Source organism: Microchirus variegatus, assembly GCF_963457635.1.
Source record: "Microchirus variegatus genome assembly, chromosome: 3".
NCBI lineage: Eukaryota > Metazoa > Chordata > Actinopteri > Pleuronectiformes > Soleidae > Microchirus > Microchirus variegatus.
This window is the reverse complement of record NC_139804.1, coordinates 6,283,314-6,303,189: the sequence shown is the minus strand read 5'-3', so window position 1 is coordinate 6,303,189 and position 19,876 is coordinate 6,283,314. Positions and strand designations below refer to the sequence as shown.

General features: G+C 41.0%; 1 protein-coding gene across 1 annotated transcript in view; it reads right to left on the bottom strand.

Annotated features, from left to right (window-relative positions):
- The window catches only part of gbe1b (glucan (1,4-alpha-), branching enzyme 1b), a 144,307-nt gene that overhangs the window by 8,267 nt on the left and 116,164 nt on the right, over positions 1-19,876 (bottom strand). The window contains exon 15 of the mRNA XM_083886192.1: positions 11,521-11,638. Coding sequence (XP_083742318.1) covers positions 11,521-11,638 — 118 coding nt within the window. The remainder of the gene's footprint in view (positions 1-11,520; positions 11,639-19,876) is intronic.

Here is a 19,876-nt window from a genome sequence, read left to right as displayed (position 1 = left end):
GTCCAGGTTTATTCGACCCAAACGGGCCCCCACATAATGATGGAACAGTCAATAAAGCTGCAGTCGGCCGTAAACCCACAGCACTACAGGTGCCACCTGTGAATTATGGCCCTCATTGTACATGGACACAACAATAAAGTTTGCACTTCAGGATTTTTTTCCCCCCTGCTCGAGCCGCACAAACATTTTCGCAAACTCAAGGTAGATGTTGCTGTAAAACAGATAACGAGTTGATGCACTGACTTTATAACTGAGCTCTCCACTCGTGCAACTGTGTCCATCTATCTCATTAGGTACTTGGGAAAAGTTACACAGAGTTAAATAGCTTCGGCACAAAGTGATGTAGTTTTGGCCAAAAAGAAAGAAAAAAAAGTTAGAATGTGATGTTCACCGTAATGGATCACACTGCTCAAACAAGTTCCATGGAGCTTCTAATAGACTTTAATATTGTATGTAAATGAATGGAAACAAATGGATGCCCCGAGCTGGGAGAAATGCATTAAAGATTCATATCTCCAAAGTGCAGCGGGATGGTTTATGCGATGGTTGGATGTACGTAACATAAAAACCCACACGATTTGTCGCGAATTGGTTAAAAAGAAGCAAAACTGATAGTATAACCATTTGAACCCATCTCTGTATAATTCACCATCCTAGAGATATTGAATGATTTCTTCATGAGTTAAGGTCCAGTCTATGTCTGATCTGTAAAAGCCAGGAAATCAAAATGTGCCTTTCTTCTTCTTTGAAAAGAAAAAAAATAATAAACAAACAAATACTTTGCACATCTCTTCCAAGAGAAAGCTGCATATGTCATCAGAAATGAAGGTCTAGTACCAACATGATAAATGAATGAATGCAAATTAGACAGTGTGTGTGTTCCCTGTTCCCTGTTTCAAAGAATTTCAAAAAGATAAATATTCCTGTGCTTATAAGCTCATTCTTTATGAATAAGGCTACTTAGCAAAAATGATGATCCAGTAATAACCGAACAGTGGCCGCTTTTGTTGCTGCTCAAACAAACCTGGATAAAATCTTTTTTAATCATTCTGAGAAAAATGACACGTGTGCATCAACGAGATTGAAATGGGAAAAAAATCTGCGGACACAGCTGAGGCATCAAAGTTGGTCACTCTCAGCAGAGATGGGTCGGAAGTCAGATGAGTCACTCGCCAAAATTATTGACAATAAAATTTGTTGGCAGCTAATTCTGTCAACAACATCAGCACAAAGGGGGGACAGGGTAATATCATTTCGAAAAAGTACATCGTAGACCACACGGAGGAGGAGCGGCTAGCACTGTTGCCTTGCAGCAAAAAGATCTGTGTCCGAACAAGAGCAAGGAGTTTGCATGTTTTGAATTGGACACTTAAAAGTCTGATTTTAGTCAGACTAAGACAACAAACCGGCTAAAATCGAGCTAGTCTTAGTCGGACGAAGATACTTGGATAATGCGATTCGTAGTCCGATTACTCCTGCATGTACTTAGTCCGACACTTAGTCCGACTGGAGTTGGACTCGGTAATCATACAGGCGGCGGCATCTTTCACAAGAGCCATGGTCGAATTTGTACCATAATTAAGGTCAACAGAAAACTGATTCAATATGCATTAGCTTAGAGAGATACAGTCACATGTACATGGCCAACACATTAATTTTTTTTCTCCTCTCGCACGCATACTCGGACTCTGCAAATCGTCTTAGTCGGACTATAGCCTTAGTTTGATTAAATTGAGCATGTAAACGTACAAAGTGAATACGTTAAAATACTGTTTTATAAGAAACTAGTGATTAAGAACACAAACACGTCATACCCTCACCCCTTATTTTTACAACAAGTGGCGTCTTCCCCTGGTGGCCAGTGAGGAGAATACAGGTTTCAGACACTACAGCGTTGGCTTCACTTTCCAGACTGAGCGAATGAAGCCGATTCTTTTACAGTCGATGAGTAAAGCTGAAGGTTTGAGTTTGGCGTGTGGTATATTTTTAAGCTCAAGTCGTACAAAGTCTGCTGCCATGTTTGTGTTTAAAAAGGTGATGTGCAGCAACTAACCCAGGACTTCATCTGATCCCACTTTGTGTTTGTGTGTGTACGTCCACGCTGCCTCTCTCCTGCTTCCTGATGAGTCATTTCTGATGAGTAGGTGTTTACCACTTCACTGGCAAACACCTTCACATCCAAGCAACCGCGCGGCTGTTTCCAGCCGTCAAGTCCGGCGGCAGATACTTAACAACAGAGACAAGAGAGAACGACTGCTCCCTAATGTTTAGGCGAGAGCTTACGTAAGAGTTTGTTAAAGTGCATTAAGAGAAAGTTGGTCAGGACGGTCTGTCCTTTTTCTGACTTCTTCTTTTGTTTCTGCCAAATGTTCTCGCGGAGATCGCCTGGCGCAGTCGAGAATTCAGATTTTTTCTCCTCTCTTCGAGAGCCGAGCGGAGCTGAGCCTTCGGGGCTAATATCCGCGGCTGATCAATGTTCGCACAAAGATAAAGGATTCGCGAGGGCGCGTTTCGCAGGGAACCGGCGTCCACCAGGTGCCTGACTCATGACCCCGGCTGCCGGCGAGGCGATCCGGCGCGCTTAAACCCGGGCAGCCGCGTCTCTGCTGCTATCCATTACGACCTTAACGAGGATCGGCTCACAGTTAAACACCTCTGCACATACAGGTTGCACTTTAGGCGAAGGCTGAGGATCTGTGCGAGTAACACCGCACACCTGACTTGGATGGTTAATAACGCTCAATAAAAGCCCGAGCCTCGCTCTCGTGGCTCAAATTCTGTCTGCTGCAGCAGCATTAATAACCATGCAATTATCATTCATTGGTTGATTATAATTATATAATACGAATACTAATATCTATATCATTGGTTCTCAAAGTGCGGCCCGCGGGCCAATGGCGGCCCGCAGAAACATTTCTGGCGGCCCGCAATGAATTACAGTTGATAGTTTTAATCCAGGAGCTACTAAGCTTGTTAAATGTTTATTGGACATTACTGGATACAGACCAATAAGTGTAAATTATAGAACTGTACATCTGGTCATAAAATTATTACAAATGGGATTTCTTTCTGTTTTTTTTTCCTTTGGTGGCCCTCAGTCCAATGTTGGGTTCCTAAATTGGGTATCAAAACTTTGAGAATCCCTGATCTACATCATGACATGAGACAATGTGGTCTTAGATTTTGGATATCGTCATGTCGCGATAAGGCCTCTGTGTTGTTAATGCTGTTTAATACATCAATAATCATCATATTTAGTATGTTGAATATATTTTATAAATTAAATATTATACATATTGATTAAAAAAAAAAAAAAAAAACATACATGGAGAATTTTAGGCCTAATTATTTGTGTTCAAGTCAATTTCACTGTTTCTAACATGTAAATATCCTTCATTTAAAATTAAATAAACCTCAGTATTATTTGAGATCACGTAATACAGATCATAAACAGTAGGTATTTTCGTGTATTGTTACAAAAATGTCAAAAATAACTTTTCATGAACCTAACAGAAGAAACAACATCTTTATATGCGTACAGAATTATTTCATATATTGCAATAAAGACTAAAAAATATTGAGATTTTATTTATAAGCCATATAAGCCAAGCCTTAATTACTATAACTCAAATAGGATTGCTAAAGATTGTCAAACTTTAAAGGACCTGCGAGTAACAAATAGCGACACCTAGTGGTCAGGTAGCAGACTTAAGTACATACAGGTAGCATATTTCATTTCTGGCAGAAAACACTCCTTAATCGTACACAAAATTAATTAATTGATTGATTAATTTACTGTCGAGTTAACCTCTGTCACTTGTCAAAATGTGTCTTAAAACCACTTTTTGGCTTTTGACCCAGTATGAGACGCTGATTTTACACATTTTACACATTTTTATTGTATGACTTGTTTTCATTTGTGTTATTTTTATTGTTTGTTTTTCGGTGTTTTAGGTCTTTAACGTTTCTATATTTTATTCACTTTATTCATCTCTGATTGTACGGCACTTTGTTTAAGCTGTCGTTGTTTTTAAAGTGCATTATAAATAAAGTTGTATTGGAATCAGATCAGTGTGACCCACGTAAAAGTAATGGAAACAAAAGGCTATAATTATCATCTTTATCAACTTTAACTGCAGCTACAACGACCGCCGTGATCTCAAATGGGGGAAACTTCAGTTAAAGTAAAGATCGTGATACCTCGTCAAAACTTCTCCTGAGGAATCACAGTTTTTCCCACTCTTCAGTTCTCCGAATGATTTACACTACAAAGTTGTTTCAAGAGCCTAAGTTCAAATTGATGAGCTCCTTCTCGCATAAATTAAACTCTAAAGTCACAAATGAATGCCAATCAGAGCGCGCTTCATGCCTTACTGTAAACGTGTGCATGTTACTGTACGTACAGTGCAGCAGGTCCCGTCACAGTTTTGCTCTGTTTGTTCACACGTCAGCGTTCAGGCCTTAGATCTCCTCTGATGGAAAAGTGCGTCTTTTGATCATTTGCATCATTTTTTCCTGCTACATTTCCGTCTCTTTCTTTTTTTTTTTCCTCCAAGACTTCTGCTGGATTCCTTTTTCTGTTTCTTGTGTGTGTGTGTGTGTGTGTGAAATTGTCAAAGGAGACGACGACGACGCTTTGAAGCGTGCAAAGTTTATCAAAAGGTTCTGAAGCGGCTAATTACTCATCAGTGTGTCATAGTGTTATGTCTGACATTATAACACTCAAACAGAACTGGAAATGTGACAAATACCAGAGGGGGTTTACGCTAAAATACACTTTCACACTCAGGGAATTTTTTTTTTTTTGCTCCCAGACAAATTGTAATAATTCATTATATATATTATTCAGTTATTGATGACAAGCCCTCCTGAGTGTTTGTTTTTACCAGTATTTTAAATTGAGTTAATTATTTCGCTATTTAACACAAACTATACAAAACAAAACTAATTTTTTGTTATTTCCTTTTCCTTTTAATCAGACCAACCACGGGGATATTGATTATAAATAATAAGGGATGCAGGTTGTGTTATTTTGTCTGTGCTGCTTCAGAATTACAGAAACGAAAAAAAGAATCAATCATTTCAGAGAGAGAGCAAAGTGAGAAAGGTGACTTCAATGAATTAATTTTTGTAGCTCAGCTTCCTCAAAAATGTCAACGTCAAATACTTACTTGTTTATATCTACATTCCGATACTAAACGTGAGCTAGAATGCGATTAAAACGTGTCACCAGTTCATTCATTACGTGGGTCGTCTTACGTGATTTACGTATTCCCGTAGCAGCCTCGGCTTTAAAACCACTTTAAGATCGACGCTGATTGGACAAATGCGGCAAAAACGTCACTTCCGCGGAAGCTCGGCTTCTCTGGGAGTCAATGGAGCGGAGGGTGGGCGTAGATATTGGTTGGTGTGTTATTTGCTTGCTGATATAGACCATTTTTTTGTAAATAAAAACACTATTATAGCGTTCCAGTTTAACATAATTATCCTCGTTGTTCATTTGCATAAATAACTGGGTCTGAAAGGAGCTTATGCTGTTTCACCCATAGAACTTCTGTGCTCACTCTATACTTTCTCCTTCTTGGGTCCATTTCTGCTGTAAACACTCAAGATGGATGTGTTTGAAAATCCCAGTAGATCAACAGTTCCCGGAATACAGCGTCTGGCACCATAACAACAAAAAAACAAACACCCCCCCAGACTCCACATTCATCGTCACTTGAATCCCCTTTCTTCCCCGTTCGTGTTAACATGCACTGGGACAGGTGTACCTAATAAAGTGAACCACCATGATTGCAACTGCTTTTTTTCCTCATTAGAAAAGGAGGGAGGAAAATGTACTGAAATAACTAAAAGAGATCAATAATTGACCACAGTCCTGCACCACATTGGTAAACATTGGACGTTACGGTCACACGGTGAGTCATTCTTGGAGGATATGGGAGTTCGTCAAGGCGATGGACACAAAAAGACAGGAGAGAGGAAGTTTGCGCAGCTTCTTGAAATCAACAGTTGTTAAATTAAACGCGAACAACGTCTTTTTCCACAGCAAACCCCCGCGGAAGCTACGGCCTGATTATTCCCGTCATCACCGGGCAGCTTTTTGAGGAAGCGGCAGATTTATGCTCCTCTATAAAAAGGGGGCCCTACCTGCCTATGGACTGTAAATAAAGATGGATGCACCCCCGCGGTGAAGCCTCGAGATCCTCCATTTGATTGGCACCATGTCAGGTTTTTGAAAATAGAAAAAACACAGATGTCACCTGCAAGCAGGCACCTATTGTCAATCACGTGGCTGCTCATAGTCGTACGTGTGCCTTGTTTTTATGGTCTATTTTCATCTAAATGGGAAGATAATTTACTAAATTGACTATTGTGCTATTGAAAAAGAGATGAAAGTAGTGAGTGATACTCTTAACTCATCAGGGGAATATTTACTGACATCATAAATCAGCTAGGGCTGAAATTTATATATATTTTTTCATTATATATATATATTTCAAATTTTTACTTCATTCATTGAAAAATAATCGGTAGAATACTCTACTCTACTATTACAAAAAGATTTGATAGTTGCAGCCCTAGTAAGCTACGTTAAATTAGCTAACCTCAACGTTTACGCTAGCGTGTGCCAGAAGCGCTAGCAACTGGATGCTATCGGCTCAGATGTCGAATCATGAGGACGTGCTGTTGTGTTACGCCAGTTGAAGTTTACAGTGGTTACACTGTAAAAACACAGATGTCACTTTATTTATTATTTATATTTATATTATTTATGGTCTATTTTCATCTAAATGGGAAGATAATTTACTAAATTGATTATTGTGCTATTGAAAAAGAGCTCAACGCAGAGAGTGATACCCATAACTCGTCAGGGGAATGTTTACTGACGTCATAAATCAGCTAGGGCTGAAATAGTTTTATTTTTATAAATTATTATTATTTTTTAAATGTTTACTCAATTAATCAAAGAATAATCGGTAGTATACTCGATTACAAAAATATTCGATAGCTGCAGCCCGAGTAAGCTACGTTAAATTAGCTAACCTCAACGTTTACGCTAGCGTGTGCCAGAAGCGCTAGCAACTGGATGCTATCGGCTCAGATGCCGAATCATTGAGGACGTGCTGTTGTGTTACGCCAGTTGAAGTTTACAGTGGTTACACTGTAAAAACACAGATGTCACTTTATTTATTATTTATATTTATATTATTTATGGTCTCTTTTCATCTAAATGGGAAGATAATTTACTAAATTGACTATCGTGCTATTGAAAAAGAGCTCAACGCAGAGAGTGATACCCTTAACTCGTCAGGGGAATGTTTACTGACGTCATAAATCAGCTAGGGCTGAAATAGTTTTTTTTATAAAATTATTATTATTTTTTAAATGTTTACTCAATTAATCAAAGAATAATCGGTAGTATACTCGATTACAAAAATATTCGATAGCTGCAGCCCTAGTAAGCTACGTTAAATCAGCTAAACTCAATGTTTACGTTAGCGTGTGCCGGAAGCGCTAGCAACTAGATGCTATTGGCTCGGATGCTGAATGATTGAGGACGTACTGTTGTGGTTACGCCAGTTGTAGTTTGCAGCGGTTACTCTGCACCTTGTTGGCTTCTCGTTTAAGCGTGAAATGGTCCCACACTTTGGACATTTTCTGCCTTTAACGGGCTGTTTCACTTCTTCAGCTGAAATCCGGTGTGCTGAAATCTGTGTGGTGTGCGTCTGCTAAAACAGTCCGTGTGGAACAATGATCCCTGCACTGAAGAGGCCGCAGGGATCGCTCGAGTCATCGTTGCAGCCCTAAAATCAGCTAATTTTCCCATTTTAACATCCTTTTTCCAACCTGCCGCGTCGCCCCCTGGTGGTTCTGTCCTACTTCCCAAGCCCAGTCTTCTTGGACCTACATGACGACGGTGTGTAGGGTCCCCGGCTTGGCCTCAGCCCCCCTCCCTCCTTCCCCCCCGTCCACTCCCATTTCCCCTCACTTCCTCTCATTCCTCATTAATCCACGACGTGGCGTCAACATTAGCCGACGACTTGTTAACTAAACTTCACATTCTGGCCGAGAGGGACGCGCCGGTGAAGCAGTGCCGCGTGAATTAATTAAGAGTGGAAAAAGATTTGAGAGAATGTGGAATTAGACTTCGTACCTGATGAAACCTGACGACCGAGAATCTCAGTCGGCTTCAAAGAGGAAGCGGCTTTTTAACCGGAGCGCGATGGGCGCCTTAAATAATGTTGAACCGATGCTCTTTTTAATCCAATTATGAAACCCGGTCTACCTGTTAATATAAAGTAATACCCCTCCTTTTTCTATTGACTGCAATAGCTTCAGTGGTAAACGAACATCTGATAAACAGAATAGCGGCCAGGTGCTATGTCAACTCTGGACATCACTGTCCTCCCATTGATTGGATTAATTAAGGGCGGAGATGTAATCAGCGTCTTATTGCCTTTCAGCATTTTTAATCAAGAAAACAATTACAACGGGAGAAAAGGGAGGCAAAACCTGCGAGATACTCGAGCGCCCTGCTTAAAATGAACATCAGTGTTACTGTCTATATTTCTGTATATTACACTATTAGCCTTAAAGGTGCATTATGTAATAAATCTAAAGCAACTGGCCATAAAATCCTCCTAATATGTCACAGAGACTCAGGAATAATGTTCATATAACAAACTGAACTCACCAACAACAACAGTACAGACAAAATATTTGCATTAAAAAAAGTATTTTGCAGACTGCAAATCGTGTTTATGTTTTGAAATCATGTTTTGGCGTCATGTGGCGCCACCTACCGCCGTCTACCAATCATTGCAGTCAGTAGAGTCTCAGCTGCCGAGCAACCACGGGTTGCCAGTTATGTCAGAAAACGAAACCTAAAAGACCTCGGTATTTTGAATTTGAATGTAGTAACTGTTTTTGGCCACATTCTTACATATGGCACCTTTAAGCTGTCTCCACGGAGGCCCAGTGGTTTCACTCCCCCCCCCCCTCAAACACATGAAAAGGTGAAACTCTAATGTCATCAATAATGCACGCTGTTTGTCTGAGTGAAATTAATAGACGTCAAATATGAGAGTCACAAAACATCGGTGATGGAGCCAAAAAAAAAAACACAGCAGGTACCAAAACCCGGACAGACAAGCGAGCAGTAGCCTCTTTGCTAATGTTATGGATTGTGCATTAAAGATGATCACATTAATGCAGAAGATGTTGAATTATAGAGCAGCGTTTAGGGGCGGATGAGGCCCAGAGCACGGAGGAGACGAAAAAAAAACCCCACCACCACCTCATTAAAAACACCCTCTCACTGCATTTCAGGCTAATTAAAGGCGATTCATGAAATCAAACACGCGGCACAAAAAGGACAAAACACGGAACACACATGACAGTTGACATTTCGGTAAAAGTGTGAGCTGGTCGTGTGCACGCCGAGGATTCTGCAGGAAGACTGTGAAAAGAACATCAATATTCATCTGATGAGCAGATACTAGATTACTTTTGATAAACTATCACGTGCAACAGTTCACGGGTGGGGATTTCTTTCATTATACGTAGAAGTGAAGGCGGCGGTAACACAGACACAGTCTTTTTAGTCGTTTTTCAAATGTGAGGGTTACATTCCTGGCTCTGCTAGTCGCGTGCGTGCGAATGAACGGGTGAATGGCAAAACTGCAGTGGCAAAGCAGCTTTTGAGTGTTAGAGAGTTTGTTCTGTATCACCAACCTCAAAGCAAACCTCTTGTAAGTTACAGACCTGACTGTAAAAAATACAGATTCTGATTGCACCGTTAACCCTTTAACACCTCGTTTTTACTATAAAAGAGCCAGAGAGTGAAGTGCTTTTGCCCATAACTGCCACTATCTGGCAGTTATGTACAATTTACTGCACGTTAAATAGTGTATTAACAATTTAAAATGAAGAAAAAAAAACCCCACTGTAGTTGCACATGAATGCCAGATTATGCATGTTAAATAAGTATAAAACATATTTAAAATAACATTTGGTATTTGGTAAGTATGCACAGGTGTTTTTTCCGACTGGCTTTGACGTGCAACTTCTCAGCTTTCAGAAACCGTTGGAATTTTTTCCGCTAGCACAAACCGTCGCGTAGTTATTGTGATGCAAGTGCGCTTGCGCAAACATGTTAGCTGCTATACGCTCTGTGTTAAAGGAGACAAATTATGCAAAATCAACTTTTTAATAATTTTAATACTGTGAAAAAAGATGTTTTTGCAGTTCGCCCCAGTCTAAGTACAGGAGATAAAACATGCGATGTTCTCGCGACTTCCGCTCTCATTGCTACGTCACAATGACACATTCCTGGAATTGTTGTCTCGCGGAGCTCCGCTTTGTCCCTAAAAAACGCGATAGTTCAGGCGAGGGCAATAGTATCCGGAAGAGCGGAAGTCTGCGAAGTGTTCTATTCTTGGCTGCACAGTGCAGCACAGAGTTCTACACAAACTTCCAGCCTCAGAGGATTTACGTTTTTATATATGACGGCAATGTGCCGGCTAGAGTCGGCAAATTATGGCTTTTCCAAATGCTAACTGCCGTTAGTTGCCGTTAGCCTCAGCGACGCTGACGTCGTTTCCAGTGTTTTATTTGCATATTTAAAGAGACAGGCACTCAAAAGCGAGCGTTCTGAACAGGGCTGTTTTGGCAGGGTGATTGAACTGCTGTGGTGCTTCATCCTTAAGGTATTTTGACCAAAGCATGTCACAGACATGTTCTTTAGGACACCAGGGAGCTAGGTTAGCTTGGAGAAATAGGGTATAATACGTCTACTTTAAAGGGTTAATCAGAATGAGCTCAGATTATTGGCGTTCATATAAACGCAGTCAATCAGGGACGATTCTACAAGTAGAAATTTGAGTGAAACAACTGGTTTGAACCTTGATTTGAACTCCAGCTCACAGAAATGGAGCTGCTATCACAGCTATTATTTATGCTCTTATACGACTGACGTGAAAAGACTAACATCAACACAAGTATAACAGGAGCTTCACACCTGCAGGGTATTCTTCAGTGAAATTATCCAAAGTTTTGATTCACCCGTTTTTTTTTTTTTATTTCCCTGGATATTTGTGGAGCTGTCTCATCATCGCCCACAACTCCTTTTGATGTTGTTCAGCAGTGAGCGGCGCCTCGATTACCCACACACACACACACACACACACACACTGGATTGTGGGACAAAAGTGCCCATCAATGGCGCTCTCAAAAACCATTTAGTATGCACACTGACATTTTTGAGTACCCTTAATTTTTGTCAAATTTTTTTTTCCGCGCGGAGTGTTTCGACATCCTCCGAAAGCCTTGTCGGAATATTTGAATGCAGAGTGGGATGGTGATACAGCGTAGGTGATCACGAGAGCGGTCTGGAAAACTGGACTCGACTACAATGGCCCTGGACTGATAACTGGAGTGCACTCCACGTTTTTTTTGGCTGACATTCAGCAGATTGTGACCTCTCCACGAGTCAAGAAGTGTTGGAAACATGCTCACCTGCATGGAGTTGGAGCGACCGTTGTACGGCTGCGGCTCGGTGAAGAACTCCGTGTTGTGGTCCAGGCGTCCGTGGCCTCCGTACAGAGCCTCATCCGAATCCAGCTTGATTTTGTATCTGAGAGAGGCGGCGCAGCGTTAAGGTGCAAACAGCTGTGGGGAAACTTGATTGTGAGATTTAAAGACATGAGGGGCAACAGGGGAGCGAGTGATTGTGGGTTTCTGCAGACTCAGGGTAAATTCCAATTCCTTGCTTAACCCTCAATCTCAAAAATGTGCTGTCCCGATTCTCAGAAAAATTAAGTTGAGGGGCAAGTTTAAGGGCTGTATCGCCCTCAATATTGAGATTTTTCCCGAGACCACCCTTGGGAGCAAGGGCTACCCAGAATGCATTGCGTGTTTTGACAAAACAAAGATGGCGCCAAAAGCAGCGAAACGAGTACGCTACAAATGAAGTATTTTCTTTGTTAATGGCGATATAAAAATGATGAAAACCATTGTATTATCTTAGTTTAGGCCCATATTATGGATTACTGAGTGGTAACTGTCAGCTTAATATGTCTGTGGTTGTGGTATTTGTATGAGTATCATCTTATAACTAACTGACAACCTAATAACTTGACTGACAAACTGATTGTAATAAATAATCGTGACGTAAATGTGTTCTTCTTCTTCTTTTTTGGAGTTGACAGACTGGACGCAGCTTTCGCGTTATTCTGCCCCCTACTGAAGACGTATCTGCATTTAAGGGGTGTCCCATTTCTAAGTGACAAAATAACCCTCAACACTTGGTTTTGAGGGCCAGTTAAGATTAAGGGTTGAGCTTGAGGGTTAAGATAGGAATTGGAATTTGCCCTTGGTTTACACAGATGGAAATCCACACATCCATCAGCATTCACCTCCTCCTCTTCCTCCTCTGCCGATGCTGCTGCACTGCAGAGTTAACAGTTCAGAGCTCTAACAGACAAAAGAGAACACTGCCTGGAAATTAACATAAACACAAAAGCGAGTCAGTCACGGCTGCAGCATCCAGCTTCCCCGTCTAATTCATCTAATATGCCGCATAAATAATGAATTTGATGAAAAAAAAGTGATCCAAATGAGTGACACACACACACAAAGAAAGCATCCACTCCTCCTCCTCCAGGATGAGTGGTATTGTGTCACAATTTCAAATCGCAGTGGAATGATTCAACCGTTTTTTCATGACACGGAGAATCGGAGAGAGAAAAGATTCATTAATGTCATATAGAAAAAAGGAAATCACTGGAAATTAAATACGGAACGAGTGTTCGAGTGACTGATGCGTTCATCGCACTCAAGCACCACTGTGATTTCACCACTGCGATTTCATTCCTTAGACAGAAACAAACGTCCAAACAAATTCCCACACCTTGGTTGACATTAAAAGGAACCAAAGAATGTGCTGGTACAGATGGGAGGGAACCTTATAAGAGCCGCTTCGCCCATGATGGCGTCCACTTTCAATGATCTGCAGCACACTCTGCATCTGGACTGAAGTGATTGTACCGTTGAGATCTCGGGTTCAAGTCCGTCTTTTTAGTTCTGAGATCTTGGAATTTTCATTTAGATCGAGCAACGCAGGGCATGAAACAGTAGGTGGCGTTTTAACAAACAAGGGAGACATTTACCTGAACGTGTAGCACAAAATTCAAGCACTTTCAAGGACCCATGGCTATTTTACGCTAAACAAAGACTTTGTTTTGTTTTTTTCAACTTCACAAACTTTCAAGGCTTTCAAGGACCAATTCCAGTGTTCCCTATAAGCCACTGTCTGCACAAGTCAAATTCAACAAAAGACAGACTGCTGCTGTTCCCTGAATCACGCAGCTCCAAATTTTCCTTAATCAAGACTGGACAAATAACGCTGTGTAAAAAAAAAGGCAGATAAACGCTCAACATAATGAAGTAGCAACAGAAGATAGGTGTGTGTTAGAAAGTATGGTGGCCCAGAGGTGCAAAACATAAACGCAAAACAAAAAACACAAACGCAAATCAAAAAACACAAACACAAAAGCAGAAAACACAAACATAGCCTGATTTGCGTTTCCGTTTTGAGATAATGTTTTTGTGTTTTTTTATTTGCGTTTGTGTTTTGCACCTCAGGGCCACCGTAAGAAAGAGACGAAAGGGACAGTTGGGAGAGAAATAAGTTATTAACTGGAGTTTTTAGTGGCATAAAATGTTCTATTTTAGAATGTTCATACACAGTTTTACATGATCATTTCCTGACTTGCTATTGGATTGCAATTTTTCCAGTATCCAGAGTGTAAAAGTATCCAGAGTGGAAGGAATGTGTGTTTTTTTCCAGCTAAATGGCTGCATTTAAGTCTGATCCTAGACTGAAAACCAACTGATTCTCCCAGTGGAACACAATGGCCGTCTTTAATGCCCCTTTGTCACTTTTGACTTATGAGCAGCTTTCCGAGTCAATCCACTATGATTCAAAGTTGTGAGAAGAAGAAGTGAGGTGTCTGTTTGTGTGTAAAACAAATATAAATGACACTAAAATGTCATATAAATGTTCCTCAGTGTTGATTGTTAACACAATGAAGAGCTTACTGATATCAGAAAAGCCACCACATTTAAATATACTGTATAAATCGCTCCATAGGCTCCAGCATATTTTCACCTTCCAACTAAAGCACCAAGACTGAATTGATGACATGCAGCTGAGGGGAAACGGAGAATACTGTCTAATGTGACGTCTAAATTGTTAGGAGAGTGTCCCTGAAGTCTGTCTGAAGAAAGCGCTTTCTGGAGAGACTTTGAGTATCAGCTTGACATCAGAACGTTCACAGTCTCTTTTTCTTCTTCTTTGCTTGACACAAAACAAAAGAGATGGATGGCAGAATCGGTTACAAGGCTGTTATTACCTCGCGATACTTAAGGCAGTTTAAAAAAAAATAAAAAAAAATAAAAAAAGCTGGAGACGACTTTTGACAAGTTGGTACATAAATGAATATTCTTATTTGAAGAAACTTAACTCCAGTCAAAGTTGAGGACTTGACTTAAATATGTGCCACTTTAACGGCCATGTAAAAATGTAAAGGTAACACTTTATAATGACGATTATATGCAAATGAAATATTCATGAACAAATCATTCATAATATATCAACAAATCCTAAAGTAATCAGTTGCAGACGACTTGCAACATGTTTAATTTAGTGTTAAAGGTCCCATATTATGCTAAATCAACTTTTTAATAATAAAAAATCCTTATATTTGGGACTCTGGAGGCCCAATGAGTGTGAAAAAAGAAGAGTCATGAGTTTTTGTGGTCCTCCTCTAAGTCTAAGTCTCCTCTAAGTCTAAGTACAGGAGATAAAGCACACAATGTTGAGTTCCGCGCTCATTGGGACGTCACAATGCGCTAAATTCCTGGAATTGTTGTCTCGCGGAGCTCCGCTTTGTCCGTAAAACACGCAAGAGTGCTGGCGAGGGCAGTGCAGCACAGAGTTCTACACAAACTTCCGCACAAACTTCCAGCCTCAGAGGATTTACATTTTATATATGACGGCAATGTGCCGGCTAGAGTCAGCAAAATTGCGGCTTTTCCAAATGCTAACTGCTGTTAGCTGCAGGAGCCTCAGTGATGCTGATGTAGTTTACTGTGTCTCATTTGCATATTTAAAGAGACAGGCACTCAAAAGCGAGCGTTCTGAACAGGACTGTTCTGGCAGGGTGATTGAACTGCTGTGGTGCTTCATCCTTAAGGTATTTTGACCAAAGCATGTCACAAACATGTACATTAGGACACCAGGGAGCTCGGTTAGCTTGGAGAAATATGGTATAATATGTCTACTTTAAAGGGTTAATCAGAATGAGGTCAGATTATTGGCGTCCATATAAACGCAGTCAATCAGGAACGATTCAAGTAGATGTTGAGGTTTATTTGAGGGAAATTTGAGTGAAACAACTGGTTTGAACCTTGATTTGAACTCCAGCTCACAGCAATGGAACACAAAGTTCTATTCTTGGCTCCACAGTGCAGCACAGAGTTCTACACAAACTCCCAGCCTCGGAGGATTTATCTGTCCAGTGGATACATGTTATATATGACGGCAATGTGCCTGCTAGAGCCTGCAAATGAACACTTTTCCAAATGCTAACTGCTGTTAGCTCCCAGTAGCCTCTGTGGCTGATGTAATTTCCTGTCCCTTAAGTTTTGTTTGACTTTTTTTTTAAGGTGGACCTAAAGAGCTGTTTTGGCACGATTATTGAACTGCTGTGGTGCTTCATCCTTATGCTATTTTGACCAAAAGCATGTCACAGACATGTTCATTAGGACACCAGGGAACTAGGGTAACTTGGGGAAATAGGGTATATTTAACTAATGATTTACACTGTTTTATTAATGTTTTGTTCATGATTAACTAATGATCGTTATTATAAAGTGTTACCCATGTAAAATAGCCTTATAGCGCGCATTTATCGACGCTCAGAGACGAGGAGCGGTGAGGAGAGGGCTCCGCTGTGACAGACGCCAGCAGAGAGGGGAGAGCGCACATGCAAACAGAAGCCTAATTGGCTGGCTGAATATTCACCTTTGTCTCCCTACAGGCGACACCGCCGAGTGTGATCCTCAAACAACGCCGCGTTCTGCCCCTGAGAAAAAAAAAAAAAAAAAAAAAACTGCGTTCGCTGCCTGCTTTGATAGCGATGATTAAAAAGAAGTGCTGCTCTGTGCGTCGTTTCTGCCGAGGAAGCGTCTTCACACCTCCTCTGACCGCGATGGCGACGGCTTATTAACAGAACAAACCCAGTATTTTTTTTTCTACAGGGATTTTTACCAGGTAAATATCTGAGGAATATGGAAATAGTAGGTATAGGCTCAAGGGGCTTCAGGGCTGCTGGGGAAAAAGTGACGACGCGCGGTTTCAAATGTTAATCCTCATAATAGAAACCTTTAACTATATAATGGCGCAGCGGGGAGAAGCTCTGTGGTAAAGTAACGAGGCGATGCTTAGTTTTGAATCCAGATTTGACCAAATCTGCATGCGTCTGCGTGGATTTAGCTTCCTCCAGGATTAGAAACACACACAGAGTTAAATGATCATCATAATCATTCAGGGTCCAATCCACTCACCCCTCCCTTACCCAAGCATGTGAGGTAACTACGGTGGCCTTCATGCTCCAGAGAGAAAGTCGCTCTCCTTCATTTGTGGAGTCAGTTTCCACTTTTAAACAGGTTTGTCTGATGTATAGACTCTTAGAAATAAGGGTTCCAAAAGGGTCCTTCTAAAAGGGCTGAGGTTCTACCTGGAACCATTTGCTTCTGAAAAACCCTTTCAAGAAGAAAGGGTTTTTCAAGGGTTCTTGGCAACACTAATGGTTCCAGTAAGAACCCTTTAAAACCCCTTTCCTGAAAAAAGGGTTCTTGTTGGAACCCTCCAAAAGGTTTCCAGGTAGAACCATTATAAAAAGGTACTACCTGGAGCCAAAAAGGGTTCTATTATGAGGACAAGTCGAAGAACCTATGGTTCTACTTAGCACTTTCCTTCAAGAGTGTACTGTATATGAAAGGCTGATTCTAAGGCTGTGGAACGTGAGCAATTATAGATTTCTGTTCCAATCTGGACCTTTCAGTCACCTCACCAACTCTTGCGCGTTGCACATTCTTTTTCACTATACAGTTGTAGCACAACTCGGCACGGTTTGGATCGCTTTTCCATTGCTATAGTACCGCTTCAACGTGGGCGGAGTCGTCCTAGCACGGATGCACACAAAAACAGCAAAGCACTTATTTTTGTTGTACTGAATCATTTTGCTCACGATCTTTCGCTGTCCTCTCTTAAATATTGAGATTTATTCACTGAATTTTGGAGATTAGCATATTCTTTTCAGGATTTTTAAGTCTTTTTAAGTGATCTACAGTTCGTCATTGTTCGGTTTGATTCCTGTGTACCAATAGGCGGCCGCTAGCCTGTCGAAGTCACATTTTTCACATTCAGCTCCATTGGAACCTCGTAAGAGCAGATACTAAAAAAGCTAATCGCTAATGGAAAATCAAAAAAAACCCGAATAGAGTCGAGCCATGCTACAACTGTATAGTGGAAAAGTGCCATCTGTTTCTGTCACATTAAATGAAACTCCCTACTAGCCTCTCTTCCATCTTTCGCTAAAATATAAGCTAGCTACTTACCACTGAGGGGAAATCTTGGACTTTGTAAGCTAAAGCTAGCATAACGAAAAACAGTTATGTCTTTCTGTAGTTTTTTTAGTCGGTAGCCCTGAGAGATTCAATGTCCGAAAATAGGAAAAGTGATTAAAATTAAGCGTAATGAGGAGACAACATCCCTCCACTTAAAGGGACACTGTGTAGTATTTATGGGTTTATATAACCCAAAATCCACTTTTTTATACATATTATGTGCTCCTGCATTGTCTAGTCGCTGTATAATAGTTTTTGTTTAATTTTCGTAGTGTTTCAAAAAGTCATGTAAAATAACATGGTCGTGGGCCGCGGTTGCATAGCCACTGTTAGCAGCGAGACGCCATGTTTCTACCGGAGCCTGTAAGGACAAACGCGAGAGAACAAATCAAGCGTCTCTTTACTTGTAGCGGAAGTCCCGCCTCCTCTCTCTCCGCTTCGTCTGCTACGGCCGCGGTAGCTCGCCCTCTCCCTCACCTCACGAACCTCATCTGCTGACACGGAGAAAGACAACGAGGACAAAATTTGACCGGCTGAGGATACCGTAGCGCTCAGGGAAGGGGTGAGCAGAGGAGCAGTTCTTTGTTGTAAATTTCAGCCTCTCCTCTAGATGGCACTATAAACTACTTACTTCACCTTTAATTCTATAATTTGTCAATAAATACTTAGTAGTTACTTCTGCAGACGTCGACTGTAAAACATCTCAAATACAAATAGTCAGGCTGGCTTATATATAAAACTACAAAGTGTCCGTACATGTAGTCAATCCACAGCATTGCTAACACTAGCACTTAGCATGTGCAGAGTATACATAAATGTCACACAGCGTTCACAGGACATGAGGTATCGTTAGAGTAATTCCTGGCGAACCGGAACAAATTGGTAGGTTGGGAAGTTGGGAGTGATTACTGATCTTTGTTAGACTGCACTTTGTGAATAAAGAGGAAGCCTTAACCGCCATCAGTATTGTCCAACATGCAGCATGAAAATGAAGGCAGTCCCTCGGCTTGACGATTAGAGCCATCGATGACCTGAAAACAATCTGGCCCTGGTCGTGATTGCAGACCTCGCAGAGCCACCTTTTAGTGTCTCCAACCAGTCTGTCATTTTTTTTTTTTTTTTCATTCTTCTCTCCCTGACTTTATGAGAGTAGCAGAGCGCTGCTTTGAGAGTTAAGCTGTGAGTGCACATCTGAAGAATGTGGCAAGGCCTTGTAAGCATTCTAAATACCGTGTCTTGCCGTTTCAAGGGTTGACTTTTCCACGCTTTTCTGCTCAGCCCCGGTGCATGTTACATCAGAGTGGAAGAAATGGTAAGGAATATGTTTTTTTTTAACCAAAGAGGAATGGGAGATTACAGCAGCTGAAAGACACAAAGTGAACATCTATAACGCTTACACAGTGAAGGCATGAAATATTTAACACTTAACCACATTATACATCATTGTTCATCATCGTCCATTCACACACAGCTCTTTCAATAACACTTTTCTCTTCTAACAGGTCTACGGAGCTACTTGCTTTTTATTTCTGCAATGGACACATTTTAGTCAACTGCATTTATATTATTTCTAGTCCCAACATGACTCTGCACAACAGTTCACCTTCACCCATTTATACACTTTGATGAGACGTTGGGGGTAAAAAAAAAAAAAAAAAAAAAGGAACATGAACTTTGACTCAGAGTGAAGAATACGACTGTCAAACGGCCTCATTACTGCGGAGAGTTTTTATCTGCGGTGTCACTGCAGGCTCATATACACGGCTGTATGATAGATTTTTAGGGCGTTCTCAGAAATCATTGTTGCTGTGGACTTACTGTATGTAATCAAGCCATTCCCGGGGGGCCCATCTCAACTCGGGTCCCCACACCTGCTCTACTGTAACTCCACTTCTAAAGCAACTGCATTGTTCAATTTAAGCACAAAAGCAATAACAGGTCTTTTTTTTCCAAGAACTATTGGAATTCCCGGAATTATAATTTTTCAACCCAAAGCATCACATTTTACTAAACGTTGGTGACAACGGACAAAATTGGGAATACGTAAAAAAAGTTTCACAGCCCAAGACGAACAAAAAAGTATATTGCGACCATGGCTTCAACTCAACAGGAAGTCGGCTATTTTGAATTTAGCGCCCATCTTAGCTAACTCTAAGCGTACCGTATGAACACGTACTAG